This window comes from Bombina bombina, chromosome 6 (assembly GCF_027579735.1).
Source record: "Bombina bombina isolate aBomBom1 chromosome 6, aBomBom1.pri, whole genome shotgun sequence".
Lineage (NCBI taxonomy): Eukaryota > Metazoa > Chordata > Amphibia > Anura > Bombinatoridae > Bombina > Bombina bombina.
In genome coordinates this window covers 311054515-311069483 of record NC_069504.1, presented here as the reverse complement: position 1 = coordinate 311069483, position 14969 = coordinate 311054515, and the positions used below count along the sequence as shown (strand labels likewise).

The 14969-nt window shown below is 34.2% G+C and overlaps 1 protein-coding gene across 1 annotated transcript in view; it reads left to right on the top strand.

Annotated features, from left to right (window-relative positions):
• Positions 1-1708: 1708 nt before the first annotated feature.
• Positions 1709-14969, top strand: part of TMTC2 (transmembrane O-mannosyltransferase targeting cadherins 2) — a 711043-nt gene continuing 697782 nt past the window's right edge. The window contains exon 1 of the mRNA XM_053716930.1: positions 1709-2131. Coding sequence (XP_053572905.1) covers positions 2049-2131 — 83 coding nt within the window. The 5' untranslated portion in view covers positions 1709-2048. The remainder of the gene's footprint in view (positions 2132-14969) is intronic.

The following is a 14969-nucleotide window of genomic DNA, read 5'->3' as shown; positions in this document are numbered from 1 at the left end:
GTTAGCCATGTGCTTAAACACTTTGGGCAAGATTTATCATTGCTATTCTCCTATATTTGCACGTAAAATTGCGCACACTAAAGGCAAGTTTGACTGTACAATTCTACTCTGTACCTGTTCTGCCTGGCGCACAGGGCGCACAAAAAAAAGATGACTGACAACAATTCTCCTGCAAATGTGTGCATTAACTACTGCGGAGAACAGCTTTAGAAATATATTCTATACCAGTCGTAGGATCAACAAGGCGTAAAAATAATATATAACGAAGAGCAATAAAAATGTATATTGGAGCGCAAAAATAATATATAAAAAGAAGAGCAAACATTGAATTGCAAAATAATGAAAACAGATCTATTTTCTTCCATGACTGTTTTTGAAGAGGGGCATTAACAAAGCTACTAGTAGGGCTGTATAAATATTGCTACTGGTTCATTTACCACTTATTATTGATAAATAAGGTGCAGATACTAATCTGACTGGAGAAATTTATCTTTAGATCTCCTCAGCTTGCCAAAGGAGAAGCGCCAAAAAAAACAAAAAACATTTTTTTTAATATAAATTTGAGCACACAGATGCGCTTCTCTAAAGGTGAGCTGATGAGAACTACCCCTAGAATTCTCCTTGCACTTGATAAATCGTGCTTTTGCAGCATTTAAACCAGTGGTGTATTCCGTTTTTAGTGCTGCCATAGGCACAGGGAAATCTTCTATCTCTCAGACCAGCTTAGGTTTGATACAGATAGTTTCACAACTGGTGCCCAGGGGCACATGTACAGTCAGATAACTACAGAACTAAAATGAATAAATTCTTTATAAACAAAAGGAGTAGCAAGGTCATGCAGTAGAACTACCCCTCAAAATGTGCTGCCACCTAAATCCTGCTGCCCTAAGCACAAACCGAATTAATTGGGGCCAACAATGTTCCTGGGTTAAACAAACACATATCTTAAATGGGACAATAGTTCTTAATCAAACTATTCTAGCTAAATAGAACATTTTATGTTATTATTTGAATTTCATCATAAATTTAAACATATTTCAATGGTTTTTTTTTCTGGCAAATAATGAACAGGTTTAAATGCTGCACTTTCATCCGGATGACAGAATCTTTTTTAAGTGCAATGTCCCTTTAAGGTCCCTTCAGTTGATGGTTTTAATATGAATAATTAAGGGTAATTCGTTTTCGTTTATTGTACTGGTTTATCATTAATTTGTATTTTGCCATTAAAGAATTACTGATTTATCATAAAATAAGTATAACCCCTTAATGACCACAATGTACCCTGTATGTCACTGGTCGTTAAGGGTTTTTTCAGGACATAATAGCACAAGTCTAGCAAGAAGACGCTATTAATACCCTCCCTCCAGCAGGCTTTGTGTAATAGAGCAGTCTCAACGCTGGTGGCAAGACCGTGCTATAAAACAATCAAGTCCCAAAAAAAGGCCAGTGACATACAGGGTACGTCGCTGGTCCTTAAGGGGTTAAAGTGTACATTTTTACATAGATGCATAGCCAATGTTGTATTGTGTTTTTTTTTATTTATAGTGTTGCTGTACCCTAATTGTAGCAATAACTTTATAGTCCACCTTAAGTGAACAAAGGGGAAAGAGGCTGTGACTGAGACAGGCGGGGCTTGGAGCAGAAAGCAGCTTCAGTAGAGAGAACGGCTGGGAATCTGTTGGGGATACAGAATGTGCTATGACACTGGAGCAGGAGGAGCTCGGGAGATTGAAGCACAAGAGGACCAGCAGCCACACCATCATCATCAGCAGCAGCATTGTTACCCTTGCTAGCATCGCTCCACAATAGCATCAGTGCCACCTTCAGACAATAGCTGCTACTCATCTGCGGTAGCTGCTGCCTCCCTGCGTTGCCTGATGCCATGGGTTAGAGAGGTGGTGTTATCCCTGACAAAGCACCGACAGCTCAGTGCACGCCGTGCAAGCATGGGCTGCGTGCTCCTCTGAGACAGCGACTGACAAAAGACCCAGGGGGGAGCGAAGGAGACACGCTAGTCTAGCAGTACCGAGTGGGCTTCCTGAGGAGAAATGATTGCAGAGTTGCTGAGCAGCGCCCTGGGGCTTGTCCTGTATCTGAACACTCTGGACGCTGATTTTTGCTATGATGACAGGTAGGGATTGTTGTCACTTGCAACTTGTTGGCAGGATTTATTTAACAGTACCCCATGCACAATGCCTGCTGGATTCCTTAGAGTTAGTTTGCAAACTGCTGGCTCCTTGTGACAATCTCTGGAACTTCTGCAGATATCCACATTTTTATGAATAAATGAATGAAACCTCTTTTACTCTAAACTGGTAGACAGCAGATTCCTCCCTTTACAGTACATTTTACAAGAATCTAGTTATTATTTTCCCTAAAATGCAAATACTCATTATCCACCTTATGTAAATTCCAACGTGTTTGTTTATAAACTCAACTGTCAGGCAGGCAAATCAGATCACTGTTATTTTATGTAGTAAATTCATGACTGATTCCATTAGTTTTTTTCCCCCCATGAAGCAAATCCAGTTTTAGAGTTTAATACTTTACCTATATGAAATATCACATCATTTGTCTCCTCCTTTTATTCCTAAAGTTTGGTAGTTTTCTATTATAATTTATAAAGACATAAAATATTTCTTTAGAAAAAACTTTATTGTATAATAACCTGGATTATAGATTTTTTTTAAAATTTAGTCTAACTATTTATAATTGTTTATAAACTGCCGTAAGCTTTAAATAGCCAATAGGGGAAACACCAATTTGTGCCATTTTGGGGACTTAATCTGATTACAATTAAAACTGATGCATAATTAAAATATATTAGGGAGAACGGCACGCCTGGCTAAGCCTATTAACCATCCTTGGGAGTTTCATGCTCCATTGAAATTAAACCATCCAAAAAGTGAGCATAGATTTACTTTGACAGCTCACATCAGACTCCTTTTACTGTTGAGAGTGAATGGATCCCCTGGGTTTGTGTTAGCTGGTGCCTAGAATTCAACTAACTGGCTCATTTCTACTTTTTTTTTTTTTTTTTACAAGGACAGAAAAGCTTAGATCTTTAGGATATGACTGGCGTAAAAGTAATAGACTTGTGTTAAATGCTTGTTATCAAAAAGTTGATTTACCATAGAAATATTAAAAATGACTGTTACGGGGGTTTTAAATGATTTGTATAGTAGCTTTTTTTAATGCACACCTGATATGACAAGAAACGCACTGCTCAAGGGTTGAAGTTCAGCATTCATACACCGGTTATGAGAAGCAGGCAAGGAAACAAATAACAAATATCTTGCATAGTTCTTATTGAAAGGAAATAGACAGGAAAGGAGCTGACTAATTACTTATCTTGGGATTTGCTTGCTGGAACATTCATCAATGAAACTTCAAATGTTTTAGTGTTTTCCCTATGTGAGTATAGTTTTTGGCATGTATTGTTTGTAGATCATATAGCTTTCCCAGTGTAGTAGTAATACTATATAGGCTATATTGGTGGCAGTAATTTATTGTATTTGAGTTGAATGGGAAACCAATATTGACTACCTTGTAAAATTGCAATTGCACTCATTTAAAAAAAAAATAAAAAAAAAAAATATTTTTTTTTTTTAAACAAACCACAAATTGTTTTGGTTTAATGTGCCACAATTTATACTAAATAGGGAAATAATGCAAGTAAACTTGAAACGTCTCTAGCCCACAACCAACCAAACAATGTGTAGTTCATTATTTATTTTGACTCCGTGTATATATAGGAACTGACTTTTTCATTTCAATCTAAATACACCGATAATCATTTTTTCCAAAGAATCTTATTTCAGTACTTTGATTTATTTACAATAATAAAACTACAAAAGTATTTTAATCAGTCCCAGTACACAGTCTGCAAGCCCACTGCTAGTTGCAGTAAAAGTAAAGTTGTTTTCAAAATGTCTTATGGAATAGATCTTCTGTGTAATAAGTTTTCAAAATATGAGAAAAGTGCCCTCTAAGGGTCAATTTGTACAAAATGCAGGTTAGTGCATAGCATGTAAGACCTTTATATCAATAACTATTTGGTAATTTAAGAAGCATGCAGAATCAGTTAACTGATTTTGTTCATTTTATTATGGAATTACACAGTATAACAACCACATAGTTAAATATAATTATGTAAAAAAAATGTAGCAATTAAAGTTTGTTTTCTACATATGTTTGGAGTACAACAGCTGAATCTTTATAATCTTTTTCAATCTAAATTTTGTGATTTTGCTTTTTATGCATTTTAGAACACGTTCTGAATTTTGTTTATTAAGTAATGTATGAAAAACAGGTGTTTAAAAATATAAAGTCCTATCGGGAACGCAAGTCATTTTGGAGTGAATGATACTACAGATGTAACATCCATAGTAAAATTAACAATCAAATCTATTAATATTGCTAAAAAGACAATTACATTTTAGGATTGCCATTTAAAGCATGAACAGCTCTGCTTTTGTGTTAGATATTTTAGATGTATATAGGAATGTAAAGTAATTTTATACATATTAAAACCAACCTAAAATTAAGAATTTGGTTGTTCACTAATATATTGTTGTTGTTATATAACAATATTTATCATTTCATTTTTAGCCTGTTCTAAATGTGGTCACAGTAATTTATTGCTTTGCATTTCTTAAACAATAATTCTCACATGGCAATGTGCATATCAAGATTTTTAGAAAAGCTTTCAGAATACAGATTTTTTTTTTTTTTTTTTTTTTTATTCGCTTACCTGTGCTGAATAAGCTACATTTTTCTGGGGCATTTGTCAATGCCAAAGAGTGATGGTTACCTAAGTATCAGTTGCACTTCCTGTTAGTTTAAATGCTACTGTATAATATATATGACAATGTACAATATCCCTTTAAGAAGTTTGTTCATTAAAACATTGTATAGATGGTTTTTAATTACTGTATTAGTATAGCTGTTTTAATGTGTACACTGTATAATGTGCATGTATGTGTCTGTTTTCCAAGACACTTCTATAGTAATTTAAATAGATTACACAGCTTGTTTTCGACTGATACAGATGTTTTACTGACAGTGAGATCTTTACTTTTTCTTCACAAGGATTTTGTCTTACTTAACCAGACTCTGCTAGGATTTGACTCTTTAAAAAATATCTATCTCTTTCACAACTTAGACCTTAGTTTTTTTATATTTAATATACAACTACTGACTGCTCCTCAGTGGAAACTGATCCATAAAAATTCTTATGCTTTTCTCTTGATGCTTTAACAGATTTTAACACACACATTAAATGATGGTATTACTTAGGCCTTTTGACCCTACATGATAAGGTGATACCTCAGAGCGCTGACAATGTGTTAAACAATACAATAAAAAAAATGAACAGCTCCACTTAAGAGAGCCTGTAATCTTTATTCTATCCATGCTATCTGCAAATGGCTCATTTGAAATCACTATGTAATTGTAAAGCAAAATCTGTTCTGCATAACAATTCCTCCCATGTGTTGTAAAAGAGTTTGTCTGTTTGCCCAGCTTCAAATGTAGTCCTTTCTGGGAGCACAATATAATTGTAGGGGTTTTTTTTCTAGAAGTTCTTAGCTTTTTTTTTTTTTTAAGTAATTTTTTGTATGTTTTCTTTGGTTTTGTGTTAGTTTTGTTTTTTTCTTTGAACAAGGCAAATACATCAGATCTTAGAAACAGAAATATAAATATTTGTCTTAGATTTAAAGTAACAGAATTATTGCACAGGCAACAAGCACATCTAGGCAAGTATCCCTACAAATACTCGTATACACTGTTACCAATGCACTAGAGGATTCTGGGTTAGATATGCAACATCTCAGGCTTGTTACTTCTGATACTGTGTTAAAACACAGCAGTCTCTTATTATGGTTAGTGAAGCCAAACTGTATTAGAAGCAAAATGTCTGAAACGTTGCCTATCTAATTTGCATATCTCACCCAGAATCCTCTAGTGCATTGATAACCGTGTATACAAGTATTTCTGGGTAAAGGCAAGTGGGGATACTTGCCTAGATGTGCTAGTTGCCTGTGCAACAAGTTACTTTACTTTTATGAACTGGATAATTGTTTTTAATCTCATGCTTTTATTTCCACCATATCTTAGATTTAACTAATACATCCTGTTTTGTTTTATTTTTTTCATTAAAAGTAACTGAGTAATTAGAATCCATTAAACTGGATTATTTTTTTTTTTAAATTCTTCCTTTTTTTTTAATGTCATGTTTTTATATAGGTAAGTTCCAAACTGCCATATTGTTAAAATATGCCCAGAGGGTAACATTCTTTTTAATACATTTGTCATTTATTTATATTTCTCAGAAGTTCAAAATTTAACCTGATGATATTTAAAACATCAACCTTCCCATCAATAGATATAGTGGAATGCCAGCATACCACATACTGCTTTCATTAAGCCCCAAAGGGAAAACTGTTAGAGCAATTGTAAGACTGCAGTTAGTTATACTGCAGGTCTTGGAAAAGGAATCAAAGTCTGAAACTTCTGGGATTCATCAGATATTGACCCCTGCAAGTATTGGGTGATGCCAACCACTGAGGTTGAACAATCCCCATTGGCTGATGCTGTGTACTTAATACATTCTCTCCAGTGAAGAATCTGCTGAAAGTGAATTAACAAAGTGAATTTATTACTATTAATTAAGTTTCAGGCTATTCATTAGCAAAATTACTAGAGATGCCTGAGAATATAACCGTTGCAAAAACAGTCAGGACTCGTTCCTAATTATTGCGTGTTTAAACAATGTTGTGTACAATATAACACAGGCTTCACTCTTCCCTAGATAGCACATTTATAAAAAAGTAATGGCACCCCTTGTATTCATACCATTTGTATGTGACTTCATAAAGCACAAATAATGTTTCCGTTAAGCAAATTCCATTTCAAATATCAATGCCTTCATTGTAATGGCTCAGAGAAAATCTAAGGGCAAGGAATCTAAACTAGTATGTATTAATGTACTTAGTAAAACTACAAGTTCTACAGCTAGATACAATGTCATTTTTTTACCTTTTTTTTATTTTTTTTATTTTTTTACTTTAAAGGGGCAGCGCACCCACAATTTTTCATTTATGATTCAGACGGCACATACTTTTAATAAACATTGGAGTTTACTTATATTATATAATTTGTTTTGGTTCTTGATATTCTTTATAAAGGATACCTAGGTAGACTCAGGAGCAGCAATGCACTACTGGGGAGGTAGCTGGTGATTGGCAGCGGCACATATAGCGGCACCTTTTTGCCATTGATTCACCCGATGTGTACAGCTAGCTCCCAGTAGTGCATTACTGCTCCTTCAACATAAGATACCAAAGGAACAAAGTCAATTAGATAATAGAAGTCAATTGGAAAGTTGTTTAAAATTGTATGTTCTATCTGAACCATTAAATAAATATTTGGCGTTTCATGCCCCTTTAATGTTTATTGCATTCTACAGAGCATAGAAAAAAACCCTCATATAACTAAATCTCAGTACTTATGGACTAATGTCTGGATATGGCCTTTTATACTAATTCCATGGAAGTGGTGAGAAGTTGAGGTTATTACTCAAACAGCTAAGGGAAGGGGGGATGTTGATGAGGATTATACAATAAACTGAGGGAAGGGAGGCATGAAAAGACTGAGATGTGTAGTGACAAAGGGAGGATGTAAGGGGTGATAGACTTTAAAACGGAAGATGGGATACGTTCAGTAAATTGAATTTGTTTTATGTTAGCATTCACCAAGGGAATTTAGTAATTTATGTAGTGGATGTTTTATTTGGGTGAAGACACATCTAAAATGTTTTAGTGCAAATACAGGCTACATATTGAGGTCAAGTCACCAATGGTCTTGAGTCTGTAGAAGTTGATCAAACTCAACTCTTTGTGTTTGTTTAAAGGGACAGTCTGCTCCGGAATTTGTATTGTTAAAAAAGATAGATAATCCCTTTTTTACCCATTCCCCAGTTTTGCATAAGCAACATGGTTATATTTAATATGCGTTTTGCCTTTGTGGTTACCTTGTATCAAAGCCTCTATAGACTGCTCCCTTATTTAAATTGTTTTAGCCAATCAGTGCTGACTCATAAATAACTCTATGGGAGTGAGTGCAATGTTATCTATATTGCACACATGAACTAGCGCAGTCTAGCTGTGGAAAAACTGTAAAAATGCACTAAGATAAGAGGAAGCCTTAAAAGGTTTAGAAATTAGCATATGAGCCCAAAGTTTAGCTTTCAAGAATGATTATAAAGTGTTTACATTTTAATTATAGAAAACAAGAAGCTAATACAACTGGTAAATTCCTTGCAGCAAAAAATCAACTGAATCACTAGATACAACTTTTGCAAATCTTTGTGTTCTACTGCAGTTGTGTGTGGTGTGTGTATTTTTGGTTTTGTTTTTTGTAGCATATTCCAAATTAATCTAAAAGTTCAAACACTGACTATAAAATAAATACTTTTTGAGATAACTTTTTTTTTAAAATAGGGCTTTCAATGGTACAAAGTATTTATGACCTTTTTGTTGTATCCCGTTATGATGATGTCACCATTGTTCTATTATTATACACTTGTTTATATCACCACTGCAATGCTCACTGCTGTTATTTCATTTAATTGTGTGATTTAATCATAGCCTGGGAATATAAGCCTTCTTTGACATGCAACACAACCTAAACATGGCTGAAAGGGGTCAGATTCTTTTCAATAAAATTTTGGCTTCCACAAACAGTCTTATTTCATTAATATTTATATGTTATTTTTGGAAACTGGGAGCATTAGTTTATTTTGATTGGAAGCAGTGAATGACCATGGTTAGCAAAGCGGAAAGGGAGTGGTTGCAAAAGAATAGATGAATGTACCTGTACAAGACAACTCACAGAACCTCAAGTGTTGTCCAAATGACAAGATGCAATCAGGTAACCGGTCTTTGTTATTTATCTGTGTCAAAGGGTTAAGGCCGTCACCTGAAACAACAGATGGCAAAATACTTTCTGTATAGCATCCATGATATGTGTGATCTATGCCCTAACTGTATTTTATGACTTCAGACTTTTGCTCTCTGAACTTTTTTTAAAAATTTTTTGTTTTGTCTTTTATTTTGCCCTTATTTAAAAACAAAGTCAGTGTATCTTCATGATTATTGTGCACTATAGTTGTGGCAATGATTATTTAATGTAATAATTATAAAACAGCCATTCGCGTAACAAAGTATCGTGCAGGTTATTTCTACATGTTTTGCCTGAACTGAGTTAGGATGGGGCACCTTGATATTATAAACCCAGGCCATTTTCTGGAGCGCCTTTCTTGTGCAACCATAAAACCACATTGATTAACCTGCATATACTACAGTGTTATGAGAGCTATAATCTATATGATTAATGCACACTGAAATGTATAAGGAATCTAAAGCCTGTCGACAGTAAGTGGGCAATATTAGGAAAAACTTAATACATTTGGATTTTCTCCATCGTATGATACTTGTATATCAGGGGTGCCCAAACTGTTTTTTTTGTTTGTTTTGTGTTTACTTATATGGAGGGCTGGCCACTAACAGTATTGACCATGGGCCACATTACTTTATATTCACATTTATGCAAATGAGAACACCTAAAAAAAATTAAAAAATACCATTATATTTACATTTAGTTAAAATGTACAGTTGTTATTGAATGTAACTGTATACACCTCTCAAAATTTAGCATAAATATGTATAATAAGAAGCGTGGAACTGTTTTTTTCCAGTAATAAATTAGATGTCTGTTTTCTGCTCTGTGGTGCAGAAGGGTACAAAAGACAAAAACAAACAAACCTTGGTTGGCCAGATGTGACCAGTAGGATTTAGTTTGGGCAGCCCTGTTTTATATATTTACCCTAAGATAATTTATTATACCAATAATAGACGTAGCCTGCTGATCAGGGTTCCAAGTCTACTTGGTATTAAGAAAATCACGTTTACCAACCATCTGGAAATGAAGCTTGCTGGTGACCTTCAGGGTCAAATGGTGCTTTGCTCAAGGTGGCTAATGTGAACCAATTCACATTAGACACATGGAAATGGTGCAACGCAAAATAGATTCCAAGGCCTTTAGTGATTAAATAGATCACATCCTTCTGGAAGGATAACATTTTAAACTTTAATTTCCTCACAACCAATGTCTTCTCAGCAGTGAACTGGCTGATCATTTTTGTTTTTACTTAAAGGACCAGTCAACACAGTAGATTTGCATAATCAGCAAATGCAAGATAACACGACAATGCAATAGCACTAAGTCTGAACTTCAAATGAGTAGTAGATTTTTTTTCTGACAATTTTAAAAATTATGTCTATTTACACTCCCCCGTACCATGTGACAGCCATCAGCCATCATACACGTTTTATTCTGTGAATTCTTGCACATGCTCAGTAGGAGCTGGTGACTCAAAAAGTTTAAATATAAAAAGACTGTGCACATTTTGTTAATGGAAGTAAATTGGAAAGTTGTTTAAAATTGCATGCTCTATCTGAATAATTAAAGTTTAATTTTGACTTGAGTGACCCTTTAAAGGACCAGTAAATACAATAGGTTTGCGTGATGAAAAGATAATAGAATAGAATTTTTTTTCTTACATATTCGAAAGTTATGTCTATTTCCACTCCTTTTGTATCATGTGACAGCCATCAGCCAATCACAAATGTATGTACGTAAATTCTGTGAATTCTTGCACATGCTCAGTAGGTGCTGGTGACTCAAAAAAGTGTATGTTTAAAAATACTGACCACATTTTGTTAATGGAAGTAAATGAGAAAGTCGTTTAAAATCTGAATCATGAAAGACCACTATCCAGGCAAGGTGTGGGGGGGTGGGGCTTTTTAAAAAGAGATCGTAAATGATGTAAATTGCTAATACATCATATATCTGTGATGTCAATATCTTATTATGATAGTTGTTTTTTTTAAATGGATCTTGGCTATGCATTGCAACAACATATTTTATACCCATTTTAAATTAATATAAATGAATAGTGTAATGCCTTGTATATATCAATACAGAATTTTGTGTGTGTATATGTGTATTATAGGAGAAATAAGGCTAGATAAAAATACACTACAAAGAGACATGATTGATTATCCAAGCATAAAACTCCTTTTATTTAGATGGTATCTAAATTTAATAAACATTTAACTGTATCACATAGCAACCAACCCGCGAAAGAAGAATTTTACTTACATCCTGATCACTAAATTGAAACATAAAGGGAGATTAATCTCTTTTTCACATTTCAAATAGACTGAAAAACAAACAACTTTTTTATGTTTTTAGAGACTGGTCCCTGTCATTCATTAAAGCTATCGGATTTGTAACTATCAATAAGTGAGCAGTGAGTATTGTCCTGTTTTTTTGTGTACATATATGAATGCATATACTGTATATGTATGCATTTTCTGAAAATCTTAAATCACTTTAAAAGGCAGACTAAAGAAAAAATAAAACTTTCATTATATAGATAGAGCATGCAGTTTTAATCAACTTTCTATTTACATCTGTAATCTATTTTTTTATTTGTTCTCTTGTAATCCTTTGTTGAAAAACAATGCACTTCTGGGAGATAGCTGGTGTTTAGTGGCTGCACATATTTGCCTCTTATTACTGGCTCACCTGTGTTCATCTAGCTCCCAGAAGGGCATTGCTGCTCCTTCAACAAAGGATATTAAGAGAATGAAGCACATTTGATAATATAGCATGCAACTTTCCATTTTATTTATGTCTGAAACATGAAATAAATATTTTTGGGGTTTTGTCCATTTTAACCCCTTCACTACTGCAACTTTCAGAGAAGAACTTGCCCAAAAATACCGTAGAACAGAAATAGATCCTTGTTTTTTTTTATTTACCTATTAAAAATATTAAATATATATATATATATATATATATATATATATATATAAAATTTTATATATTGAAGGTATTGATCTATGCCCATTTTGGTATATTTCATGCCACCATTTCATTGACAAAAGCAATCATATACCTTTTTTTTCACAAACATTGGGTTTCTCAATTCTTCACTAAACTTCTATTATTCCTGGCAGTGGAGGGGTTAATCGGGTAGCTTGTAAGGTTAATTTTAGCTGTAGTGTAGTAATTACCCTCCCGCCTGACACTTCCCACCCCCTAATCCCTACCTGATCCCTCTCAAACAGCTCTCTTCCCTCCCTCACCCCCACTGGTAGCCACTATTTTAGGTACTGTCAGTCAGCCTACCAATATGAAGATTTAAGACTTTTTTTTTTTCCTGCAGTGTATGATCCTCCCTTACCCTCCAACCTCCCTGATCCCTCCTCCCTCTAACTAGTGTCCGCCATCTTAGGTACTGGCAGCTATCTGCAATATAGTGCCACCCCCATTGACCTTTGTTTTTTTGGCCCTTGTAGTGTAAGGCCATCCCACTCCCTCCCCCTACATGCTCCAGTTCCATATGCAGGCAGATGTCATGAGCTCAGGAACTCCAGCTCTCAGCTGTAACTTAACATCCGATACTGCTGAAACTTCCTGCAGCTTTGACATATATATATACGTTGAGCGGTACAATAAGCAAAGTACTGCACAACGTATATATATATATTGCATTGGGTTAAGGGATAAAAATGATAAGAAGTTAAAATAAAACTTTCATTTAGTTTTGAATTCACTTCTATTTTCAAGTTTGCTTTATTCACTTGGTATCCCTTGTTGAAAAAGAATATGGATATATCCTACACTAGTGCGAGCTAGCTGCTGATTGGTGCCTGCACAGATTTGTCTCTTGTGATTGGCTAACTAGATGTGTTCAGCTAGCTGCTAGTAGTGCAATGCTGTTTCTTCAGCAATGGATAACAAGAGAATGAAGCAAATTTGATAAAATAAGTAAATTAGAAAGTTGTTTAAAATTGTATGTTCTATCCCATTGGTTTCCAAACCTGTCCTCAGGCCTCCCTAACAGGCCACATTTTGAGGATATCTGAACTGGAGCACAGGTGAATTAATCAGCTGCTTAGTAAACATGGTTATTTTACCTGCTCTCATACGATGCATTCCTGAAAACCTGGCCTGTTGGGGAAGCCTAAGGGCAAGTTAAAAACTAGTGTTCTATCTGAATGATGAAAGAAAATGTTGGGGTTTCCTGTCCCTTTAAGCTTTTTCATGCAAAAATATTTTGTTTTGTACGCATTATAGGTAATGTATTTAAATAACTGATTTTGTCCGTTTATATGTTGCAAGCCAAATTAGTTTATACATTTGGTTATTTCATTATTGTTCCTGCAGCTGCTATTTCCAATTTGTACTTGGAATAAGTATATTTGTCTCTGCCAGTTTTTTTTAGTAGTTTGTAATATTATTTTGAGTTTGTGAGTTGTGAAACAAGTTGCAAAATATAACCAAATTCAGATAAAATGTAATAGTCCGTTCAGCTGGTTTTCTACAAGACGGCACATTGTGGATTGTGTAGTAGCTGAGGTTTTTAAAGGATCACTGCCTTCTGTCGCACTTGGCCAGTTTAGGTAAATTCCATGTTGAAAATGTGGTTGCTGGAAACTAATGAACATAAACACTTTTAATGGGATTTTCTTTATTTCATGCCACTGGCATCCCCTATCCCGCCTTGCTGAAGCAATCTCATTGTAAACTCCTATTCACAATAATAATAAAAAAAATGACATCTTAGTGTATTGTACTGCTAGATTTGTGTTCTTAATCCTTGTTCAAATGTAAATCACTTTTTTATTTATTTAATCGGGGGGGTAGTGCACAACACAGAATTCAATTTCTCTAAAAGGTACTGCTCTTGATGCACAAAATAACAGCAGGGCATGCCTTCGACCTAATGCATCATTCTACTGCAAATCTCTTTGGCTTTACCACTTGAGATCTAATCAAGCAAGTGACCTATATATTTAACATTGTAGAAAAGGCAATAGCACATCTGGGAAAAGCACTTGTGCCATCTGCCTCTAAATATACATATACATTTCATTATTCATTTACATATGTGATTTTAGAAAGCATTTGCCTTGTCAAAGCTATAGATTACTTTTGTTGCTGAAATTCACATCTTCCTGTTTTGGCTTTTGTCTGCCAAGTAAGAACTACTTTTAATTTGTTAATGGCATGATTTTTGTTTAGTGTTTGCTATAATAAAGTTCTGTTTTTTGCCCTTCAATCATAATGCAGTTACAAGGTTTATTTTAGCCTTAAGCTGCATAAATGTTTCTAAAATGAAGACACTAAACTAGCTTCCAGGAAAGACAATAATTTATGCATAGAATTTTTTTTTTCTAATTCCTTCCTTAGACTTGTTTGTCCTCTAGGTTTAATTTCCCATCGCTGTCTTTTTAATTGATGCAAAACTTAAATAAATGTGTTGAATCCAATGTTAAGATTCACTCAAGTTTAACTAGCAGTAAGTATATTAAGGTTGTAGAATAAATCAGATTTATTTTTCATTCTGTATTTAATTTTTTTAATGCTACTGATTATTGAATTCCAGTTTAATTAAAAATGTTACAGATAAAACAATTGCTATCAAGCTATGCTTAGCGTTAACGATTTTATTTATTAATTAGTCTCAAAGTGAATAAATACAATTGTGCCACTGTAGCTGCTGTTAATTAGAAAGTGTTTGTTTATAAATCTGACCATGTAAAGGATACTGTGTACTTAATCTTACACACTTGGCTAGTCTCTCTTCAACAACCAAGAATCTGTTTATAAAGGTCTTCCTTTTTTGACCCTCTGTTATGCACTTTAGTATGTGGTTTTTTTTTGTTGTTGTTTTTTTTTTTTAAAGCTGGATTTTAAATTGGAGCTAACATGATTTGACAGTTAGAAAAAGTGCTGGAAACCTTGTAGGACTTTTGGGAAAAATTATGGCTAAAGTGCTTCTGTTGGGAGAACCAGATGATGGTGGTCTTGTGTATTTTGTGGAAGTGATTTAA